The sequence below is a fragment of the Patella vulgata genome, chromosome 4 (assembly GCF_932274485.2).
Source record: "Patella vulgata chromosome 4, xgPatVulg1.2, whole genome shotgun sequence".
NCBI lineage: Eukaryota > Metazoa > Mollusca > Gastropoda > Patellidae > Patella > Patella vulgata.
In genome coordinates this window covers 80,401,224-80,425,673 of record NC_065882.2, presented here as the reverse complement: position 1 = coordinate 80,425,673, position 24,450 = coordinate 80,401,224, and the positions used below count along the sequence as shown (strand labels likewise).

Sequence of the window (24,450 nt, the reverse complement as noted above, 5' to 3'; positions counted from 1 at the left end):
ACATAAACGTATAAAATACTATCTCTTTAACATGTTTCCTGTATTCCCGAAAAACCTAGTAAATCAGATTTTAGCGTAAATTGAGTTAGATCCATATTTAGACGTTATGTAATTATCCCTTTTACACACATCTCGTCATCTTGTTGCGCTTTTTCTATTTATATACCATATCACATTTATAAACGTATAAAATACTTTCTCTTTTATACATGTCTTCTGTAATCGGGAAAAACCTATTCAGACAAATTTTGGTAAAAATTGTGATAGACCCATATTTGGACTATACTATAGGTTTTTCTCCTTCACTGAAATTATCTTCATAAAAAAAAAAAAAAAAAAGAAAATTTATTTTATATTCAGTAGCTTAATCCTGAAACAAAACAGTTTTCCCTTGCTTTCTCAAAGTAGCATTCAACAGACTTACTAGGTTTTTCCAGATTACAGGAGATATTTCTAGAACATTCAGTACTACTCCTTGTGTCCTTTCTCATTTGGTTACAATAACACCTTGAGTTCACATATGATAAATGTACATATAGCTACATGGATACATGTTTCCAGAACACCTACTGGTAACACTTGAGGTACATCACATAGATTTCTATAACACCTATATGTAATAGATGTATTTGAAATGTTCACATATAAATATCTTGAGCATCAGGTAACACTTCTTGTGTTTTTTGCCTTATGGTTTCTTTGAAATCTGGTTCTACTTCTCATACAATTGAGCAGTTCATATAAATGTGCATGATTTCTTTTTTACAAATATTTCTAGAACATCTAGTAACACATGTGATTTTTGTATCACCTGTTTACCACTTTTCGTGGAATTGATAAGTTCACATAGTTTCTCCTTTTTATTAGTATCCTTGTATAAATAATTGTTTTTCGTAGAAGATCTGATACCACCTCTACCACTCTAGTTTTGGAACACCTGATATCACCTTTTATTCAGAATGATTGTTGCACTTTAAAGTCCTTGATCCTGAATCTGTTCGACAATATCTAATTTTTCATGGCTTAAAGTCTCACACAGAAAACTGTCTACTTTACTTCCAGAATAGATCTCTGCCCTAAATGGCTGCCATATCCAACAATTGCTTTATAATGTGGTCCTACTCCGGTTAACATCTAATATACATGAAAAGACTAATTAAACCTTTTCAATTAGGCTGACCTAAAAAATATCTTTGTTTCGCCTAACGCGACAGACTAACTAAAACCACCCCCGACTTAAATTATTTTATTGCACTTTTCCGCGATCTTTTTATTTTATTTTGTGTGTCAACCTGAAATATATCACGAGAGTTATTTCCCTTTACTATGGCTATGGTTTGATTCATTATTGAAACTGGTTGATCAAGACGAAAGCGTCATAGGTGTCGCTTCTCAACAAAATGGTTGCAGACGAAAGCACGTCCATTCCCACGAAATGATTCTGCCTCTATGTCTGTGGGGCGTAGTTTTAAACATGACGACGATATTTTCAATATCCGTTTTCGAGAAAAATGAAGGCACAACCCGCACGATCGTTGAGGGAGTTTCAAACGTGAGTTTGTCGCAATTTGTGTGCGAGTCGTGCATCAAGAAAAATCCCGATGTCATTGATTTGTTTGCCAATAAAATAAGACGAATGTTTGCACCCGGAAAATTATCAAGCTGTCAAATTAGCTCTTAAAAAAAAAAATCTGAAAAAAAGCCGACCTACCGACCCTTCTCCTCGATTGTGGGTCGGGTTTGGTGAAACAAAGATATTTTTAAGGTCAGCCTTATATTAAATGAAAGCAGAGTATATACTTCTCAAATTCTCGAAATCTACTAGTGTTTTCGACTAAAAGCGTCGATTCAGGAATTAAAATGTCGGTCAACTAGCTTAGTGTCTGTTCTCAAGCGGAGCTAATTGTAGACAGACGGACAGCGTAAGTTTAGTATGAAATTCTCATTGTGTAATGTTAGCGCAATCGGAATCCCTTGCAAACTACAATATTGTGAAAGATGAATCTCTTATAGAAATATCTGTCCAAAAATGGTTCAATGCTGTTCAGTCTTTACAAAGTTATGTGGAATTGAAATTTTATTGATGTATGCTGTTCACGATGCAATAAGCCTGATGCCATTTTGTTGTCCATGGTAATTCAATGATAGGTCTATTTTAAATCCGATTGAATCCAAGTCGGAACATTATCTAACACTGGTATTTTGATTTTGTTTTCTTAATTAAATGTTAAAGATACATTATGGGAGATAAGATAAAGAGTTGGCAGTTCTCACTATAACAGTTAAAAACTAGATAATGTAAAGGCAATTTGCTGAAAATTTCAGTCAATTTGATCCACTATGAACCGAGAATTAAGCGATTGAAATTTCGGCCTAGCCTCGATCATCATTATTAAAGTCTGAACGATAAAAAACATAAGTCTCGATTATCCATTTTATGATTAAATTATGAATGGACGTCGAGCAGCAAATGGGATCATAAATAATCCAGTAAATATCGTAGGTTAGCGATGCCATCGAGAGTTGAATATGGTCTGGATAAGTTAATTAATATACAGGTCACAATTCTATGGAATACAATTACTGCTTTTTACTGAGCGACGTTTCGACTAGGCTTCTCTAGTCATTATCAAGCTATGATAATGACTAGAGAAGCCTAGTCGAAACGTCGCTCAGTAAAAAGCAGTAATTGTATTCCATAGAATTGTGACCTGTATACTCTAGTTCAATTACTAAATGCCATTGAAACAAGTTAATTAATGTCTAACTAATAATTTAGATAACATTTTAGGCCTAAAGAAAGACCTGCAATAGGCAGATTTAGATCTTGCATAATGTATGTTTAAATGTTAAATAATCAATCTACATGTAAGTATAGCATGGATTAAGTCGTGAGAAATTTGATATTTTAGCGAAAAATGCATATGACACATTGTTACTTGAATCCATGCTAAATGTACTCTTAAAGATACTTTCCCACAAAATTATTTATTGGCTCTATTTCCAATAAAAAGTACATGTGTGGCAATTTTAGAATATGGAAAGTGGAGTCACCCAATCTTTCTAGAAAAATACTGGATTCCTTGAAAAAAAAAAACCCATGGAGCGCATACAGGACGAAAATGAGAGTCACTATTTGGCAGCCTGACGATTAAGAGAAGTCAAGTGACGTCAAAGGTTGCACGCGAAGATTGCCTGATCTTGATGTATATGTTGATAAACTTGATAGTGGGCAGACTAGGAAAAAGTGAGAGACTTAAACATACAACAGTTTCTGAGATAAAACCAACAGAAAAAGACGTGGGCAGTGGATAATCCAAGAAATTTAATTAGGCTTTGGAAATGAAATGAAATGGGGTTTAACGTCCTACTGAAATATCTTTGGTATTTATGATAGATGGACAGCGATTAAAGACAACATTGTCTTTTATACGCAATGAATGTTCCTCCGGCTTTGCACACGTTGCTAGGTACCACAACAGTCAAGTCAGGTGACACAAACATGACTTTTTTATAGATTACATGTATAATGTTCTGAGAAGGATTTGAAGCAAAATTTTGATATATTAATTAGTTTGATTGAATGTGTTTTTAGTTCAACCATATCATCAAATACTCCAGTTTGTACGCAGTAAGTTATCTTTAATAGATTATCTAACATTTAAACATACATTATGCAAGATCTAAATCTGCCTATTGCAGGTCTTTCTTTAGGCCTGAAGTGTTTACTAAATTATTAATTAGACATTAATTAACTTATCCATGCCAGAATCAACTCTCGATAGCGCCGATATTAAATAGATTAGAACAGTTCAGCCATATTTTGATTTAAGCTAAAAATGGAGGAGCAAGACTTAGCTTGGAACAACCAGTACAGTGGTTGAAATTATTGCACACAATATCAAAGGCTAATATCTTCACCCGCAATATAGTAAATTGAATGAAATTCTTCATTTTACATTATCTATTTTGGAACTATAATAGCATGAATAGCTAGCTCTTTATCTAAATCTTACATAATGTATCTTTAATTTAAGGCTTGGATTCAATTTGACAGAAAAAGAGGCCTATCAAAAGATTTCACCTGACAGGTGGTTCTGGCTTGTTTATGTACATTGTCTGTTGAGAATGTGGATCATGTGGAACTGATAATCCTTCTATACCCCCATCAGACCTGTGTGGCGTCCTTATTGTGCTGCTATGGCGACGGAAAATGGTCTCAGAGAGCGCGTCAAGATTGCCATAAGCTTGGTAAAAGCGTGGTGGAAACACCAAATATCGTGATGTGGTCTCCACGGTCACCAATGATCGACGAGTCACACCGTTTGTTTTGAGCATGTTCAAATCAAACACGAAGGTTCTGCAATCTGATCAGAACAGCTGTGAGAACGCGACTTTTTTCAAGTTTGTAATTTTTGGGACAGTTTCTTGCGTTGTGTTCACATTTGCCGGCGACCTTGTGCATTTTCTAGTCGCCGTACGATCGCAGTAGGGCAGTAAACACACCAACCCGGTCTGGCGGGGGCATTAGAGATTCAACCTTCGCAATATTGTTATTTTCAAGGGATTACAAAATTCCTCAAATGACGATCAGACACTTTAAAGATATATTATCGACACAATTGAAATTGACGATGTTTAAAATATCCTGCTTTCAATGTAACTAAATCTTTTCCTTTAACATCTGAACAGCAACTCTATCATGATATATTACTACAAACAGAACAAACCCGATAATACCAGATAATACACACTATAGACCTCTACTAGAAAGTGCAGAAGGACTGCACTATACACAAAACAAAACTGATAATACACAGCATAGACCTATACCAGAAAGTGCAGGAGGACTGCACTACACACAAAACAGAATACACACTATAGACCTCTACTAGAAAGTGCAGAAGGACTGCACTATACACAAACACAAAACCAATAATACACAGCATAGACCTATACCAGAAAGTGCATGAGTACTGCACTATACATAAAACCGATAATACCAGATAATACACAGCATAGACCTATACTAGAAAGTGCAGGGGGACTACACTACCCACAGAACAAAACAAATTAGTCCAACTACACGGAGATTGCAAGAAACAAATATAAAATATCAAATCTAGTGAATTGATCCGGGGATCAGTCGTAAGCGTCCACTAAGCTGTAGATACATGGATATATCACACTATAAACCTATATACCATACTAATGTTGTTAGCAGTCACAAACACAATATCATCCAACTGACTGCTGCCACAATAATATATGTCTCATTTCATTTTTTATAGGATATCCTTATCAAATCACATCACACCACAGGAATGTCTCCTCTCAAACTACAAACTAATTTACAATAACAAGAGATTATCAGTCAGCTGAGTAGACATGATTTGAATTAAAGTCTAGATATTTATTTAAACCATACACATCTTTACTTATTATTTCTAACAATAGTTATACACCGACCTCTCAAACTCAACTCAAGAGTTTCGGAATTAAAACTTTTCTACCCAGTCAATTTAGTGAAAATGATTTTAATAGCAGTTAAGCCAACCATTCAACCTCAACTCCAAACTTTTGAACTAAAAATTCTACTCTAGTCAAATTCCGACCACAGTTTAGCCTACCTCTCAAATTCATCTCTGAATTTGTCTACTAAATGTGTTTCCTCCCAGTCAATTGGATGCATTTAATCTTCACCTTCAATATGTTTTTAAAGTAAAATAAGCACTAATTCAAACTATAGTTTACCTCTTTAACTCAAATATTGTCTACCCTCTTTGTCCAGTACAATTTCAGACTTTGACAGACACAATCCATGTTGTGTCAGTCAGTACTGCAGTGCTTTTATTCATATTTTTAAAACACGTTCGACATAAAGTTAGTCTGTTCCCTAGTGGATTGAATAGTTGCGCCATACAAATATTATTATTATTATTATTATTAAATATCAGGTTCGTTAGTGTGTGACTGTTAGTCAGGTGAAGTAAAGTCAGCAGCTCTTACAGGTACAATTAGATATCTTCTATAAATACAGATCAAATCACAGCAGGTTGCTTTTTATCTATTCATACCTGTGTTATGAAGCAAAGAAATGAAATAGGAGTTTAACGTCCTACTGTTCTGCACCAAACTGGGCTAATGAAGACGGGCATAAGCCATACAGTGTGCTATGAGGGAAATTTTTCCTGCACAGTGGCACTACGACCTACTCTTATATAGAATTCCAACTGTCAAGGGATCTTTTACGTGCATGCAAATGATTTTTCGGACCATCCGAATGACTAGACAGCTGTTCTTGAAAGGTCCTCCATTTTGCATCACCGACAAGGGGGAACCACGCCGGAAAATCTGGATGAACTTTCTTGATCAATGTAGGGATCGAACACCCGACCTCCAGGCTAGCGAGCCAGCATCTTACCCACTTAGCCATCGTGATCCCCTATGAAACAAAGAGACACAAGATCACTTTGTTCTTCACTTAAGATCAGGGGGACCACAGAAGATACAAATCCAATCTCTCACAACTTGATTTCACAGTTTTAAAATTACTCTTATGAAATTGTTTCCGCGACATTAATAATCTGATTAAAACACAGATCCTATTTCGTTTCTTTTTTTTTATAGTTCAAAATTTCATTTTACTTGTCTTTACTACACTAGGATCTGGAAGAGTTGTTACATGTATATAAGCCATGTTCTGGGTGATGTGAGGGATTAGTCAATGAAACAGTTCGTTGCAAAGAGTTCTTGGCGTGCGATGCATGGAACTGTGGATATCCTACTAGAAACATCAACGCTCATTAGTTATTGAAATCTCTCTCTCTCTCAAAGTCTCTCTTTCTCTCTCTCTCAAAGGTAGGTAGAGAATATACAGATCAAAATACATCACAATTATTCAATTTCTGATGCCAAAGTGAGGTTCCCTTATCTGCAAGCCTTAAAGGGGCTAAATCTCTATTCTTTGGCAACTACATGTAGAAATGGACACCATTTGGTCACAACACATATAATAATGTAATATGAATGGATATAAACTGATTTACATTCAGTCGTTTCTGTTTATTCCAGTCTACACCGGTAGTATTTTCCTATGGATTATGTTTAGCCTCCTTCATTAAGTTACTTCATTACAATTGGGGCTTGAAAAAATTCTGTGTGCAAATTTTAAAATTTTCATTTTGTTTTAAATATTTGATATCAGAAACCCATCTTTTGACGTAAGATAACAACATCAATGTTGATTTTAATTGACCAATAAGTGGTGTTTGCAATGTCGAAGACTGGGGATGATATTTAGTTAGCGACTTGCCTCCTTTAAATTTGGGTATACCCTCATCGTCATCTCACTACATTTTTACAAGAACACCTGTTAACACTTCTAATATATCTTATAAAACACACAGGGGGATTGGATGGCCAAATGGTTAGCATGTGCTCGCTGTATCATAAGGCCTGTCATTGAGTTATTTGTGACAAGGAGTAGGGTTGCCTGTCCAACATCATGGGTTTTCTCCGGGTCCTCCAGTTTCCTCCCACTGCTAAAGACCCCTACGCACAAGCGAATTATTGAAATAAAATTAAACCATATGTTAGTCCCAAAATGACATAGTTTGTGTCGAGTGGATGTTAAATCCCATTTCTCTCTATAAAACACACAGAATCAAATTAATACATATTGTAACACAAACCACAATTATATGAATTACAGTTTATTTCTGGCCACGTTTCAAAGACTTTATCAAGAACCTCACTTAACGTTGCCAGAAATAGACCAATGTTCTATTCAGTAACTAAATTCTGCTTAAACAATTTAAAGGGCCAATCCCGATAATATTTTGGAGAATAAAACTGCTTAAATTTGTGTTAAAATCCCTTAAAATCCTCTACCTAAGAGCCGAGCAACTAACTCAATATTTGTCAAACGTTTTCAAACAACTTTAACCCGCCAGTCTTCATCCGGAAATGGAGACCAGTGTCCAAACTGTATTATACGTGTCTGGATAAAACCAGACTTTTATTTTATAAAAATAATGTGTAGGTGAAATTTACCCTTCGTTATGAAGTACAGCACACGGGTCATTTACTGTATAGACCTCTAAAGAAACGGGAACGATTATCAGGTCGCCCTACGAAAAAATTGGCCCGAAATCTTAAAAGGGTTACGTGTCCTGATAAGCATTTTTGACTTTCACGTCCAAACGATTCAATATTTTGAGCTGAAATTTTGAGACAAGGTAAATACACCATATCTCTATATTTGGGTGCTTAAATTTCATACGTACTCAGACTTTTATTTTCGAGACTCTGTTCAAATCGGGATATGCCCTTTAATACACATACTGAAAGAAAGTTTTCCAATCCAACAGAATGAACAACATCCATAAACATTGTATTGAAAGACAGGTTCCTAATCCGATAGAACAATCAACCATAAAGACAGTGATCCCAATCCCACAGAACAATAAACAACCACAAATTGTAATAAAAGACAGTGTTTCTAATCCATCAGAGCGAATTACAACCACAAATATTAAAAGACAGCCTTACTAATCCAGCAGAACATATTACAACCACAAATATTGTAATAAAAGACAGCGTTAGTAATCCACCAGAGCGAATAACAACCACAAATATTATACTGTTTCAACAGCATTTAGTAATTGAACATATGAAATTAAACACAAGTTCTATGTAAAACAATTTCTGTATTTTTAATCGGAGCTGCGTTTCCACAAATGATTCTCTTTTAGTTTTCAAACACAATATGATATAGTCAGAAAGAAAGATATATATCAAAACATTTAATTAATGAGAACAGCTGACCTTTGATAAATGTATAATATAATGTATGCTTAAAGTACTTAAAGTAATACATTACCCTTATAATATACAATAATAATTTGTTAATGCAATGACACAATATATAATGACCAATCAACCCATTAGTGAACCTATAGAAATATTGTACTGAAAGACAACGTTCCTAATCCAACAGAACATACAACCACAAATATTGTATTCATAGACAGGGTTCCTAATCCAACAGATCGAAGACAACGTTCCTTATCCACCAGAACATATTATAACCATAAATATTGTATTAAAAGACAGTATTCCTAATCCAACAGAACAAGTAACAACCATTAATATTGCACTGAAAGACAATGTTCCTTATCCAATAGAATACATTACAACCACAAATATTAAATTTCAGGCTTTGAAATCTATAGATAAAAACAAATCAGTTATTTGAACTTCATTCCACCGTGAGGGTGTTTTTTTAAAATTTTAATCCAATAGACATGGTAACACATTCTAATTTGAATTCCTGGTAGAAATATTGGCAGTAAAACTAGTAATCAATCCTTTAATCTGTAGATAACACACATATAAAAACTAACAAACGGTTTCTTCAATGATTGATAATAACTAGAGAACTCTAGTAGAAACGTCGCTCAGTAATTGTATTCCATAGAATTGTGACCCGTATAAACGGTTTCATGTTTACTTCCAGCCAAGTCGAAGTCGACACCGGGAGAGACTGACTGATGCTCGGCAATTGTCCTCCCTCGGTCATTGAATTCAAACACTGACAATCAGTTGGCAGTGAAGTTGGTATTTCATCATCTATAAAATCATTATTCCAATTTTCTATTTTCTCCTCTATCATGACATGGCACAGATCGTAAATTCACCCTAGAGACCATTAGTTAGAGAATCATTCTGCTGAAGAATGGAGGCAAACGTCTCTACAAATTACCATGGAATAATTCTGAACCAATAAATTATCTTAAAGTTGAATGTTTATTTGGAAACTGAATAAATGAAATGAAATGAAATGAAATGGGGTTTAATGTCCTACTGTTCTGCTCCTAAACCGGGCTACGGACTACTCTTATATCGAATTCCAACTGTCAAGGGATCTTTTACGTGCACGCCAATGTGTTCACAGGATCTCGGTTTTTCGTACCATCCGAACGACTAGACAACCTTCCTTGTCAGGCCCTCCGTCCTGCATCACTGACAAGGGGAAACGCCGCTGAAAAATCTGGATGAACTTTCTCGGCCAATGCAGGGATTGAACACCCGACATCCTGGCTAGCAAGCCAGCGTCTTACTCACTTAGCCACATTATCCCCCAGAAACAGAATAAATAAAAAAAAATGCATTACATATATGTAAAAGGTAAATCTTCTTATTGCAGTTCGGGGGGTTGGATGGCTGAATGGTTAGCGTGCGCGCGCTGTATCATAAAGTCCGTCATTGAGTCGACTGGCGTGGTTTCGAATCCCCGGTTGTACGTGGCAAGGAGTAGGCTCGCCTGTCCAACCTCGTGGGTTTTCTCCGGGTCCTCCGGTTTCCTCCCACTGCTAAAGACCCCTACGCACAAGCGAATTATGTAAATAAAATTAAACCAAATGTTAGTCCCGAAATGACCTAGTTTGTGTCGAGTGGACGTTAAACCCCATTTCTCTCTCTCTCTCTCTCTCTTTATTGCAGTTCTTTGTTCTGGCTTCAAATATTATAAAAATTATCATTTAGACATTTATTAACATGACAGGCTATATACAACTCTCTAGACCATCCAATTTAAAGGATACTTATGCCATTTAATGTTGAGAGAGAGTTAGATGAGGTTTAATGTCCACTCGACATAAACTAGGTCGTTTCAGGATTAACACATGGTTCAATTTTATTTCCTCAACAGTAGGAGGAAACTTGTAGAACCTTGTCTGAATTAGTTAATAATGTTGTTGTTATAGTTTTTGATCAGCCATTTCCCTGAACAAAGCTCAGTGTTGTAGTATATAGCTGTACAGGATACTATGTACGGTTTCAGTGTCGTGGTATATAGCTGTATAAAATACTATGTATCACCTGGTATGATTGCAAGCAACACATGCAATATACAGATCTAACCAGTAATATTCAGTGCTTAATGTTTGAGAATCATAGAGGAGGCATAAAAAGCTCTTCTAAATTTACAACAGGCTCTTCTGAACTCAAAATAGAGGAGCAATCCATTATTTAGAAGAGCTGTTCATGTATTTCTTACTTTGAGCATATATGAAGCCATATAATACTTAAAAGATAAATATTTATTTGAAGTTTGCACGAACCAAGAAGAGCAAGAGCGATCACTCACCTGAAATGTGAAATACTGATTAGTGTTATTACAACTTGTAATGTATATATCAAGGCTAAATGAAATGAAATGAAATGGGGTTTAAAGTCCTACTGTTCTGCTCCTATGCTGGGCTAATGAAGACGGGCATATGCAATACAGTGTGCTATGAGGGAAATTTTGCCGGGCCAGCGGCACTATCGCCTACTCTTATATCGAATTCCAACTGCCAAGGGATCTTTTACGTGCATTCTAATGTATACACAGGACCTCTATATCAAGGGGTCACGGTGGCTAAGTGGGTAAGATGCTGGCTCGCTAGCCTCAAGGTCAGTGTTCGATCCCTACATTGGCCGAGAAAGTTCATCCAGATTTTCCGACGTGCTTCCCCCTTGTCAGTAGTGCAGGATGGAGGGGCTGACAAGGACAGCTGTCTAGTCATTCGGATGAGACGAAAAACCAAGGTCCCATGTACACATTGGTGTGCACGTAATAGATCCCTTGACAGTTGGAATTCGATATACATGTAAGAGTAGGCCGTAGTGCCGCTGTCCGGGCAAAATTTCCCTCATAGCAGACTGTATGTCTTCATTAGCCTAGTCAGAGCAGAAGAGTAGGACTTTAAACCTCATTTCATTTCATTTTGTATATATCAAGGTAAAATTAATCAAGTTAAGATAAATGTCTCTGAATAATTTTCACAAGTTTTTTTTTAAAGAGTAGATGATGCCAACTAGAGATAAAAATGTTCAAACATGCCAGCAACATTGATAAACCTCATCATACTAATTTCTTTTATCTATGAAATCTTAGAGTTTATGTACCTAACAGTTTTAAGTTGAGATACAGCCAAATATATTGTAGTAGTATTATTATACGGATTTCATCTGATCTTATCATTTTCTTTTAGTCTTGTGTACACATTGGCGTGCACGTAAATGACTCCTTGGCAGTTGGAATTTGATTATACTTGTAGGTCGTAGCGCAACTATCCGAGCAATATTTCCCTCATAGCATAGGAGGGTTGGATGGCCGAATGGTAAGCGCGCGTGCGTTGTATCTAAAGGTCTGTCGTTGAGTCAACTGGCGTGGTTTCCATTCCCCGGTTGTACGTGATAAGGAGTAGTGTCGCCTGTCCAACCTCATTGGTTTTCTCCGGGTCCTCCAGTTTCCTCCCACTGCTAAAGAACCCTCCTCGCAAGGGAATTATTGAAATAAAACTGAACCATATGTTAGTCCCGAAATGACCTGGTTTGTGTCAAGCGAACGTTAAAACTCTCTCTCTTCTTTCTCTCTGTCTTCATTAGTCCCGGGGGGATGGCTGAATGGTTAGCGTGCGCGCGCTGTATCATAAAGTCTGTCATTGGGTCGACTGGCGTGGTTTCGAATCCCCGGTTGTACATGATAAGGAGTAGTGTCGCCTGTCCAACCTCGTTGGTTTTCTCCGGGTCCTCCAGTTTCCTCCCACTGCTAAAGACCCCTACGCGCAAGCGAATTATTGAAATAAAATTAAACCATATGTTAGTCCCGAAATGACCTAGTTTGTGTTGAGTGGACGTTAAACCCCATTTCTCTCTCTCTCTCTCTCATTAGTCCCGCCTGGGGATCATGTGGCTAAGTGGGTAAGACGGTGGCTCGCTAGCCTGGAGGTCGGGTGTTCGATCCCTGCATTGGCCAAGAAAGTTCATCTAAAATTTCCGGCGTGGTTTCCCCTTGTCAGTGATGCAGGACAGAGGGCCTGACAAGGACAGCTGTCTAGTCATTTGGATGGGACGAAAAACTGAGGTCCCATGCACAAATTGGCGTGCACGTAAAAGATCCCTTGGCAGTTGGAATTCGATATAAGAGTAGGCCGTAGCGCCGCTGCACGGGCAAAATTTCCCTTACAGCACACTGTATGGCGTATGCCCGTCTTCATTAGCCCAGTTTAGGAGCAAAACAGTACGACGTTAAACCCCATTTCATTTCATTAGCCCAGTCTGAGCAGTGCAGTAGGACATTAAACAACATTACATTTCATTTCAGTTTCTTTTACATCCGCAATGGCTCAGCATCTAGTGAGTACAGTAAATAAGATGCTGGCTTACACTATAACCTGCAGGTGATTACTAGTTTGACCCCAGTGTTGGCCTTAAAAGTAACTTTGGCTGTTTCAGCCTTGTTTTACCTTGCCAGTGATGCTGAAAAGAGGATCTGAAAAGCTGACAAGGTATGTACATGTAGTCATTCAGTCAGGTGATACGTAAAACAAAGGTCCTGTCAATATGATTGGCAACACGTTAAAGATTCCAGGTTAATGCAGCAGAATAGCAAGACATCAAATTTCCCTTCATTTCAGGGTAATTAGGGTTCCGTATCTAGCACACTTTGTTGGGGCACTTGAGTCATGTAGCTAGCACACTCTGTTAAGGCATAAGGAGGCACTTGCGTCCTGTAGCTAGCACACCCTGTTAAGGCATAATTTGTGGCAAATTCTGTTAGGGCATAAAGAGGGAGTTGAGTCATGTTTCTAGCACACTCTGTTAGGGCACTTGAGTCATGTAGCTAGCACACTCTGTTAGGGCATAAGGAGGAGCTGAGTCCTACAACTAGCACACTCTCTGCAATCTATCATAATGTAATACAGAATCTACATGAACAATAAATGAAAATCAATGGCAACATAAGTAGCCATGTAATCAATTGTATCGTAGAGAAATTCTGACGGTTTTTTTATCCAGTATCTATCACATGTAACATGAGCTATCCACACCAGACATCTCATAATCAGATATAAAACACTATATTCCACGAACAGCTTCACGGAAATTACTCTTTATTTTTTTTCCCATCATGATTTGATTGAGTAGAGGATGCGTTTAAAAGATATGAAATGGTTGTATTTAGCCGTAGTGATTGATGTAATGGTCGCCTGTGGATTGCGTCTGCTTATTATTCCGGATCGAGCAGATCACATGATATCATCAATCAGACAAAATTACCTGGTTTTCATCTTTACAATACGCAGACATTCGCTGCACGATATTAAAATAGCTTTAAGTCTGTCTGACATTCAGGGAAGATAGATCAATTATTCTCCCTTGGGAGTCCATTTAAATTTATGGTGAAATACATTTGAAGTTTACATTGTTGAATTTCATAATACCATTAAAAAGTTTAATGTCTCTCTAACATGATGGGAAGATATATCAATTATTCCCACTTTTAGTACATTTTACATAGGTAATATCCATTTGAAGTTTACATTAAAATGCATTATCAAATAGCTCAACGTTTCTCTGTTGACAGAAAAATCCACGACTGATGTTTTATCTCTTCATAGTAAAAGGGTGGAGGAATCCCTATATAGTGCTCGCAAAATCAGGCCCCGAGTTCACAAAGCATTCTCGGACTTAAAGATACATTATGTAAGATTTAGATAAAGAACTAGCTATTCTTGCTCTAATAGTTCGAAAGTAGATGATGTAAAATGAATAATTTGAAAATTTCATTCAAATTACTCTATTGCAAGCGAAGATATTAGCCTTTGATTGTTTGACAGACGTGTGCAATAATTTCAACCACCGTACTGGTTGATCGAAGCTAAGTCTCGGTCCTCCATATTTGATTAAATCAAAGTATCGCTGAACCATTCCAATCTATTTAATATCGGAGAAATCTGATGCCATCGAGAGTTGATTAAGGCCTGGATCAGTTAATTAATGTCTAATTAATAATTTAGAAAACATTTCAGGCCTAAAGAAAGACCTGCAATAGGCAGATTTAGCGATTGCATAATGTATGTTGAAGTCAAGAATTTACTCAAAATTGCTCACCTTATTGTAACCAAAATATAGCCCATTATAAAACTGTTGTTGTTTTAATGTATCAAATACCCTAATAAGAAACTATGTGCAATGTTTTGTGTTTCTGGATCAAAGATATTTCTTATAAACAGTGATTGAAAGATGTGTAAATTCTCAACTTAAGTCTGAGAATGCTTTGAGAACCTGGGGTCAGATCTCAGTGATATGGTCGGGGATAAAAGAAAAAAAAATATAAGACAATAATATACAGGTAATATGACATCATGAGAAGATAGACCGATTATTGTCGCTGAGAGGACATTTAAAGATACATTAGTTAAAAGTTTAATAAAGAGTTGATCATTCTTGCTATAATAATTCAAAAATAGATGATAAAAAAAGAAAATATTAAAAATTTCATTCAAATTACTTCATTCTCAGCCAAGTTATCATTGTTTGTAGTTTTGACAAGATGTGTGCACAGTGGTAACCAGGGCACTGGTATAATCGGGACTTAGCCTCGCTTTCCAATTTTTAAGTTAAATATTTAAATGGAGAACTGTTTTAATCTAGTTAAAATCTCGAGTATCCGATGCCATCGAGCGTCGATTATGGTCTTGTTTTGTTAATAAATGTCCAATTAATAGTTTATATAACATTTCAGGCCTAACATAAGACCTGCAATAGGAGGATTTGGCTCTTGCATAGTGTATGTTTAAGTTCACACGGCACTGTATCATAAAGTCTGTCATTGAGTCAACTGGCGGGGTTTCGATTCCTTCGTTGTACGCGACAAGGAGTAGGGTCGCCTGTCCAACCTCGGGGGTTTTCTCCGGGTCCTCCGGTTTCCTCCCACTGCTAAAGACCCCTACGCACAAGCGAATTATGTAAATAAAATTAAACCATATGTTAGTCCCGAAATGACCTAGTTTGTGTCGAGTGGACGTTAAACCCCATTTCTCTCTCTCTCTTTATGTTTAAAACAGTAAAGTTTTCAAAGCTTTGTTTATTTTTCATGTCGTTCGATCCCTGCATTGGCCGAGAAAGTTCATCCCGATTTTCCGGCGTGGTTCTCCCTTGTCAGTGATGCAGGACGGAGGGGCTGACAAGGACAGCTGTCTAGTCGTTCGGATGGGACGAAAAACCGAGGTCCCGTGTACTCATTGGCGTGCACGTAAAAGATCCCTTGACAGTTGGAATTCGATATAAGAGTAGGCCGTAGTGCCGCTGTCCGGGCAATATTTCCCTCATAGCACACTGTATGGCGTATGCCCGTCTTCATTAGCCCAGTTCGGAGCAAAACAGTAGGACGTTAAACTCCATTTCATTTCATTTTTTTATTTTTCATGTCTAATGAGAGAGAGAAATGGGGTTTAACTTCACTCGACACAAACTAGGTCATTTCGGGACTAACATATGGTTTAATTTTATTTAAATAATTTGCTTATGTGTAGGGGTCTTTAGCAGTGGGAGTAAACCGGAGGAACTGGAGAAAACCCACGAGGTTGGACAGACGACCCTAATCCTTATCACGTACATGTACAACCGGGGAATCGAAACCACACCAGTTGACTCAATGACAGGCCTTATGATACAGCACGCACATGCTAACCATTCGGCCACCCAACCCCCCTTCATGTCTAATCCATTAGACACGCCCAGTCAACTATCAATATTAATCTATCTGTGATTAGTGTTGATTAGTACTCACAGTACAAATTAAAGATAGGTTGCCAGGCAACGAAACATACACCCACAGCAGCTAAATCGTCCGGGCAGTCAACAAGAGCTGTCGCATATTTTTACTTTTTTCGGTAATGAAACATTTTTAATACACTAAAATCTGATTAAGATTAACAACTCATTAAGTAATTATCAGAAAATCATTAGAATTTGTTTGGTTTTATAAAGTTCTGACCTATGCTAATGTTTAGTATACAAAACATTTAGTATCGTGGATTTAGCTGTTCAAGTTATCAAAATTCATTGAAAATCAATCTTAAGACTTTAAACCCTGCATATCAATCTAAAGTCAATCGAATGATAACTTTATCTTGAACTTGAACAGTCGTATAAACTGACTTGATCATCATTGTGCCATTACTTGTAATCAACGTGATGTAACTACCCAAAGGTCTCACCGATACGTGGGCCAATAAATCTATGGTGTAACTATGAGGTAATATATGTAAATAGTACTGTCACACTTATGTCAAATTTTAACCAAACATTTGAAGTTATTGTTAATAAAATCTCAAATTATACCATGGCACAATTAGTGAGCGTAGATAGTATGTGTATAGATTTAACAGATGAATTTATTTTGTATGGTAATATTTGTGAATATTGTAAGCCAATATACATTTGCTGTCAACATGTTGTACGAAGAAGGACGTTTCCAAATATACTGAAAGATGACTACCATACCATACCAGTAAAAACAAAGAACAACTGTCTTGGTACGTACAAGTATTTAACCCAGTTATTTGGAAAATATAACCTGCAAAAGTTAATCGTCCGAGAGTTTATGTAGAGAGTTACAAGAAATGAAAACTTGTTGGAACTTACATGTATCAGCAGTTTTAATAATGTCAGTGGAGATAAATCCCTATAACTTAATGAAATGAAATGGGGTTTAAGGTCCTACTGTTTTGCTCCGAACTGGGCTAATGAAGACGGGCATACGCCATACAGTGTGCTATGAGGGAACTTTTGCCCGGACAGCGGCACTACGCCCTACTCTTATATCGAATTCCAATTGTCAAGGGATCTTTTACGTGCACACCAAAGTGTACACAGGATCTCAGTTTTTCGTCTCATCCGAAGGACTAGACAGCTTTCCTTGTCAGGCCCTCCGTCCTGCATCACTGACAAGGGGGAAAAACGCCGGAAAATCTGGGTGAACTTTCTCGGGCAATTTAAGGGAAACAACATAACTAATTAACTAATATGTCACAGTAGCACGATTTACCCAAATCCAGTCCAAAATCTATCCAAAGACACCCAATTCAACCATTACTTAAACTTTTGATGAAAAAATAAATTTTATTGGATATAACAGGAAAAATATGGAATTTATTCCAACCAGAAAAATGAAGTGTCCAGAATCTGATACTTTTACTGACTATTGATTGGAGTAATGCAATTACAAACCAGAGGTCAGAGTTCAGAAAATAACACAATTCTGATTTTGATTCAGGGTGTCTAGTTTTCAAACTCAAACTGCAGTTCCAGAAAATTCTTTCTGTTCAGCTCCCCTTGCCGTTATTTCTTTTAGATTTTACGTACTACAGTTATTTTATTGTTTTGACCATTTTGGAATTTTATTATGAACTGTACGTTATTCATTTTTTGCTCTTCTAATCTGATCCGATGATGTATGCCCCATCAACCAAAATTCCTCTGTCACAGCCAGCTTATTATTTTGTACACAGACCGATTTTGATTCAGATTGGTGTGGTATTACTTCTTTATTTTCAGTAGAATGGTGTGTATACGATAATTATTAATTAGGTAAGAGAATGTAAGATGATTTAGCATTTTAGTTCTTAGTGAATATCACTGATTGTTGATCCAGCACTTTCTGCCAAAGATATATAGGCCTAAGTCTAGGTTCATTTTTTTGGGTGCTGGTGCCATATTTTGGGGTAAACATGATACAGCATCCCCAAAAGAAAATTGGCCTGTGGGACATTTATGCCTATGGACAGTCAATTGACAATAATTGTGCTGCTGTGCTACCCCTCTTGTCATCAGGTCTAAAATTTGTTTTGGATTTTTATTAAGCGATACACAATCTATATTTGTTTAGTCAGTTGAACATAAAATCTTCTATGTGAAATTGAAAGGTCAGTGATGCCAGTGACACAGACTCGACAACTGACAGTCTAAAACCATATGTCATCACCACAATAAATAAAATATAAACAAAACAAAGGCACTTACGAATCCTACTTCTGAAGCCTCTACTTGGCTGGTTTTGGATATTGTCTTCACTTTTCATTTTCGAACAAAAGCCTGATAGGTTCTTTCTTTCCGGCAATTAATTGACAGGTATATTTCAGTCCAATTTGCTCACATTAACAAAATTTCTGAACATCGTTTATGTTTTGCGGTTGTTTATGCCGCCATTTTAACACATGGATCGATGTCACGTGATCTCAAAATATAAACATTTCCAGCTCTCGGGCAATGACAGAGCTATAAATACCTCGATCTCCCGAGGTTGCTGTTTTTCCTGTACAGGGGAGGTAACTACAATTAATCCACGAGAGTAGAAGGATTCAGACTAGCAATTATTTACTCATTGACTTAATGTTAAATGGCTGTAACATCACAGGCTGTAGCTTTTTGCTCAACATTCCGCTGGTTCCAATCATTATAGGCACAATGGGGACCACATTTGGCAATCTCGTCATCATAATTTTGTAGGGGGTTGACGGTTTAGATTTTTTACTACAGGGATTTAATGTTGACTGGGGTGAAAATCTCACTTCCGACACAATGATTGCTCTGCAGAAAGACACTTTACACCCCTCCGCTGTAATATCATCAGTCTTACCCAAAACTGCTATGAAAGTGCAAATTTGATACCTTTTCTCCAATTCTAGACCAAAAAGTCACCCCAAAAATGCAGGAAGAGGGGAGAAAAAAATTAAGGGAAAACTGTCTATTTATACTAGCACTACCATCATGAAATAAGGGGAAATAATTACTAGTCTGAGCCCAGAACGCTACAGATTAATAGCAGTGGTCGAGTTGGCAGACTTTGCGATATTATGCAGTTTCGTTAACTACCTAAAATCACTTTATTTTTCATTGGTTCCATTGTGTCTCCTGCATGAATTAGCCCAAAACTGGTCCCCAAAAAATCTTTTGTTTGGCAAATGGCAACCACAGACGCTGCTAAGTGACATAACTGGTTAATAACTTCCATTTACTATCATTTAGGCGTGAGTGACATGTCTCAAGACCCACATGACAATTATCGCTGGTAAGGACATTAAGCCGTTACCAGTTCATGTATTACATAAGGTCCAGGGTTTCATCTACTTAATTTCAATTTGTCAAACCCAATAACTCATTCCATTATTTGTCTCACCCAATGAAACCTCTTTCAACCACTTGTCTCGCCTAGTAAAACTCCTTTCATCACCCAGTAAAACCCCTTTTATCACTTGTCTCACCCAGTAAAACCCCTTTCATCACTTGTCTCACCCAGTAAAACCTTGTCTCACCCAGTAAAACCCCTTTCATCACTTGTCTCACCCAGTAAAACCCCTTTCACAACTTGTCCCACCCAATAAAAGCCCTAAATTTCCACCATTTCTCTTAAGTAAAAAAACTTTCCGACCACTTGTCACAATAAAACCCCCTTTCAATCACTTGTCTCACCCAGTAAAACCTCTTTCCACTACCTGTCACAAAAAAAATGTCTCTCAACCACTTGTTTCACCCAATAAAACCCTTTTCTTAGGTACTATCACACCCAATAAAACTCTTTTCCTGTACTGTCACACCCAATAAAACTCTTTTCCTGTACTGTCACACCCAATAAAACCCTTTTCCTGTACTGTCACACCCAATAAAACCCTTTTCCTGTACTGTTACACCCAATAAAACCCTTTTCCTGTACTGTCACACCCAATAAAACCCTTTCCTCTACTGTCACACTAAATAAAACCCTTTTCGTCTACTGTCACACCAAATAAAACCCTTTTCAGCAACAGAACTTGCACCTGTACATGAAGCAGTGACCACTATAATCTATAACCAGGATCGAACCTGGGACCTGTTTAGAGAAGCAGCTCTTCTGAGCCACCATGGCCCCCTATGTTCTTTGTTTTGTTTAATACAACAGAAAAACTTCTACTTCACAAAATATAATTTTATTGTCAAATCATCAAACATAATTGCAGTTTACAGAAAAATATATTTTTTACAATTTAATTACCAAAATACTGATAATCAAAACCATGATTTTTATACAGATGTTCAGAGGATTAACTTATTACCCATCTTTTATTGTCTGGTCCAAACTTTTAACAATCTGTTTAAATGTTTAATGGCAATGACTAGAAAACAATGTTTTAAAACATTCAATGACAATGACTAGAAATTAGTGTTTAAAAAATGTTCAATGGCAATGAATAGAAAACAAAGTCTTAAAACGTTCAACGACAATGACTAGAAAACAATGTTTTAAAAAGTTCAAAGGCAAAGGACAGAAAACAATGTTTTAAAATGTTCAATGACCAGAAAACAATGTTTTAAAACGTTCAATGGCAATGACCAGAAAACAATGTTTCAAAATGTTCAATGGCTATGAGTAGAGACTACAAAACAATTTTTTAATACCTTCAATGGTAATGACTAGAAAAAAGGTTTAATGGCAATGACTAGAAAACAATGTTTTAAAACGTTCAATGGTAATGACTAAAAAACAATCTGTTTGAAACTTTCAATGGTAATGACTAGAAAACAATGTTTTAAATACGTTCAATGACAAAGACTAGAAAACAATGCATTAAAACGTTAATGACTCGAAAAAGACTAAATAATTAAACAACTGGTCAATAATAAAATCTCAGGTAACAGGAATTATGTACATACAAAAATATAAAAGCTATCTTAAAATGAGAATTAGTATTGATTAATAAGTATATTCCGTATACACAGGCATTGATGAGTATTACTCATATCTACAGGTAATAGTATATTCTCCTGAGAAAGTATAACTGTCTCACCGTTCGAATGGGACGAAAAAACAAGCTACCGTGTTACCAACTTAGCCACTGTGGCTCCTCCTTTATCTAAAAATTCATATCTGGGCACAAGATTAAAAACAACCTTAAAATCACTTAACTTGAAAAATATAAAACTAAATCTACTGGAAACTAAAAAAAAAGAAAAGACCAAAGCTTTAAAATAAAGCGGGGCTTATATTGACTTTGCAACCCAAAGCAACTAGTTGTAGTCAGTTGCAAGTGTGCTTATGTCGATCATATCAGCAACTGAGGACAACTGGGAGCAACTGAATTAGGAGCGCTTATGTCAGCTCGGAACTGATAGCGATCACACTGAACACGTGCCGCTAGTTGCAGAAAGTTGAACATGCACAACTGACTGCAACTAATTGCTTTGAGTTGTAAGAGGCACTCAGGTCGACTTTTTTCAGTTGCATTCAGTCGCTTTCAGTTGCCAAAACACCTGTTGCTTTCAGTTGCAAGGTCGACATAAGCTCCCCTTAAGATGTGTCTTGAATTTTTTTTTTCAACAGACCAGCTTTCAAACAACAGGAGAAAGACTGAAAGAGAAACTGTAAAACAGGACACCATAAAAGACCTTAAAAGGCTAATTTATTGAAACGCCTATTATAAAAAAATAAACGGATAACTTATAATTATGCATCAATAAATGCAATAGATTTAACTCTTACATAATGCATCATTAAAATAATGTACACCAACAAGTCCATTAAAATAATGTACACCAACAAGTCCATTAAAATAATGTACACCAACAAGTAACTATATCATTATTTATTTTATGATCAGTAGTGGAATACCGCGTTTTATCAGTGAAATAAAAGTGTTATTCCACTGGCCTCAAGCGGACAAAGTAGTCCATGTTGTTTTTACCTAAAATGATTGTAAAATCATAAAATAAATAGAACATTTGTCGTTTTGTCGTGAATAACATATTTTATTTCATCTCTAAGCAAGAAAACGTTTATATTTTCACTCATGCTACGCATTCGTGAAAATATAAGTTTTCTTGCTTCTCGATGAAATAAAATATGTTATTCACTCTAAAACGACAAATATCCTCTATATATTATGCATATAACTTATAATTATGCATCAATAAATGCTATAGATTTAACTCTTACATAATGCATCATTAAAATAATGTACACCAACAAGTAACTATATCATTATATATTATGGACTTGTTGGTGTACATTATTTTAATGATGCATTATGTAAGAGTTAAATCTATTGCATTTATTGATGCATAATAATTACAGTAAATCTTGCGTAAGTCAGATTTGTATAAGTCGGATCTTCGCTTTGGACCCTTTGATCTTGCAAATTTTTCTTATTAAATTTCTGAGTGCAAGTCGGATTTCCTAAGTCAGATCTTTGCTCAACTCGGATCAAAATGTTTGGTCTATTTAATCTAATTCCGGCTTTTTTCCTTCGCCTAAGTCGAATTGCCAGTATGTTCAGAATTTCACTGTCATTTCATCCTGATGGTCTAAAACGTGGTTAGATATTCCATGCAAAAAGCCCCGAAATACTTCCCTCTATCATTTTCACTCAAATTAGCCTATTTGACGCGACGCAATAATAGAATTTTCCCGGAAAATTCGAAACTTTCAGTCTGCTTTACGAAACACTTTCCAGGACGATTTAGGACATTTTTCAAAGATGGCGACAAAACGGAACTTATCTACTCACACCAAAAAGGAACTTAGTTATCTACTCGCACATACGAACAAAAGCTTGAAATGTGCCTTTAAATCAATTATTATTCGTCTCTTGCAGTTTATTTCTAATCGAGCTAAGATTGAATTTCAGTCTTCGCCTAACTCGGATCTTTGCTTAACTCGGATAAATTGGTCAGTCCACTTAGATCAGACTTATGTGAAGTTTACTGTAATATAGTTACTAGTCGGTATACATTATTTTAAAGATGCATTATGTAAAAGCAGATCTTTATTCAAATGTTATATCAATTATTATATGGACAATTATTCACATGACAAGCCCATAATCAACTCTCTAGAACATCGGATGGCTGTGATATTAATTGGATTAGAACATATGCACTATTTATTCGGTTAAAGATAAAATGGTAAACTGAGAATTTGTTTACTACTGCAGCACTGAGAATTGAGACTGGTTTTCTTGACAAAACTTCAAATAACTTTGCTCAGAATAAAGTAATTAGAATGAAATATTCAATATATTCATCTTCATTATCTATTTTTGAAATATTATAGCTAGAAGAGTTGTCTGCTCTTGATTTGAATCTTACATAATGCATCTTTAAGTGGAAAATATGCTGGTTTAATCCTGCAATGGCCCCAATAGGTATTATAGTGGAGACTGAAGAGTTGTGAAAACTTAAAGGGGAAGACCAGTTATGGGATTTCAAAGTTTTTCTTGTTGGACATTTTTTCCAGAAAATAAAGGCGCATAACTCTTGTCGCTATTTAAGCAGGCGTTTTCAAACCACAATTAAGAATCATGCATCAACAAAATATTAAAATTCATATGTAATAAAAAATAGGTGCACCTCGTTATTTTTCACGTGTAATTCACGTACAGTATTCAAATTTATGTCAATAATATTCCTACAAAATTACGTGACATCGTAATGCATGTTGAACCAACTACGGCACTCCCGGTTTTAATAAAAATTAATTTCTCGCTTATAAAAACATTTTTGCTTGTTTGACAGAGAGGATTATATAAGAATATATATTTTAAGTTTTATTGAAACCTTGTTGTAAATCGTTGGTCTTCC

The 24,450-nt window shown here is 36.2% G+C and overlaps 1 protein-coding gene across 1 annotated transcript in view; it reads right to left on the bottom strand.

Moving 5' to 3' along the window:
- Positions 1-19,034, bottom strand: part of LOC126818114 (anoctamin-8) — a 54,872-nt gene extending 35,838 nt beyond the window's left edge. Inside the window, exon 1 of the mRNA XM_056100142.1 lies at positions 18,862-19,034. Within this exon, the coding sequence (XP_055956117.1) occupies positions 18,862-18,919 (58 nt within the window). The 5' untranslated portion in view covers positions 18,920-19,034. The remainder of the gene's footprint in view (positions 1-18,861) is intronic.
- Between the last annotated feature and the right edge of the window lie 5,416 nt (positions 19,035-24,450).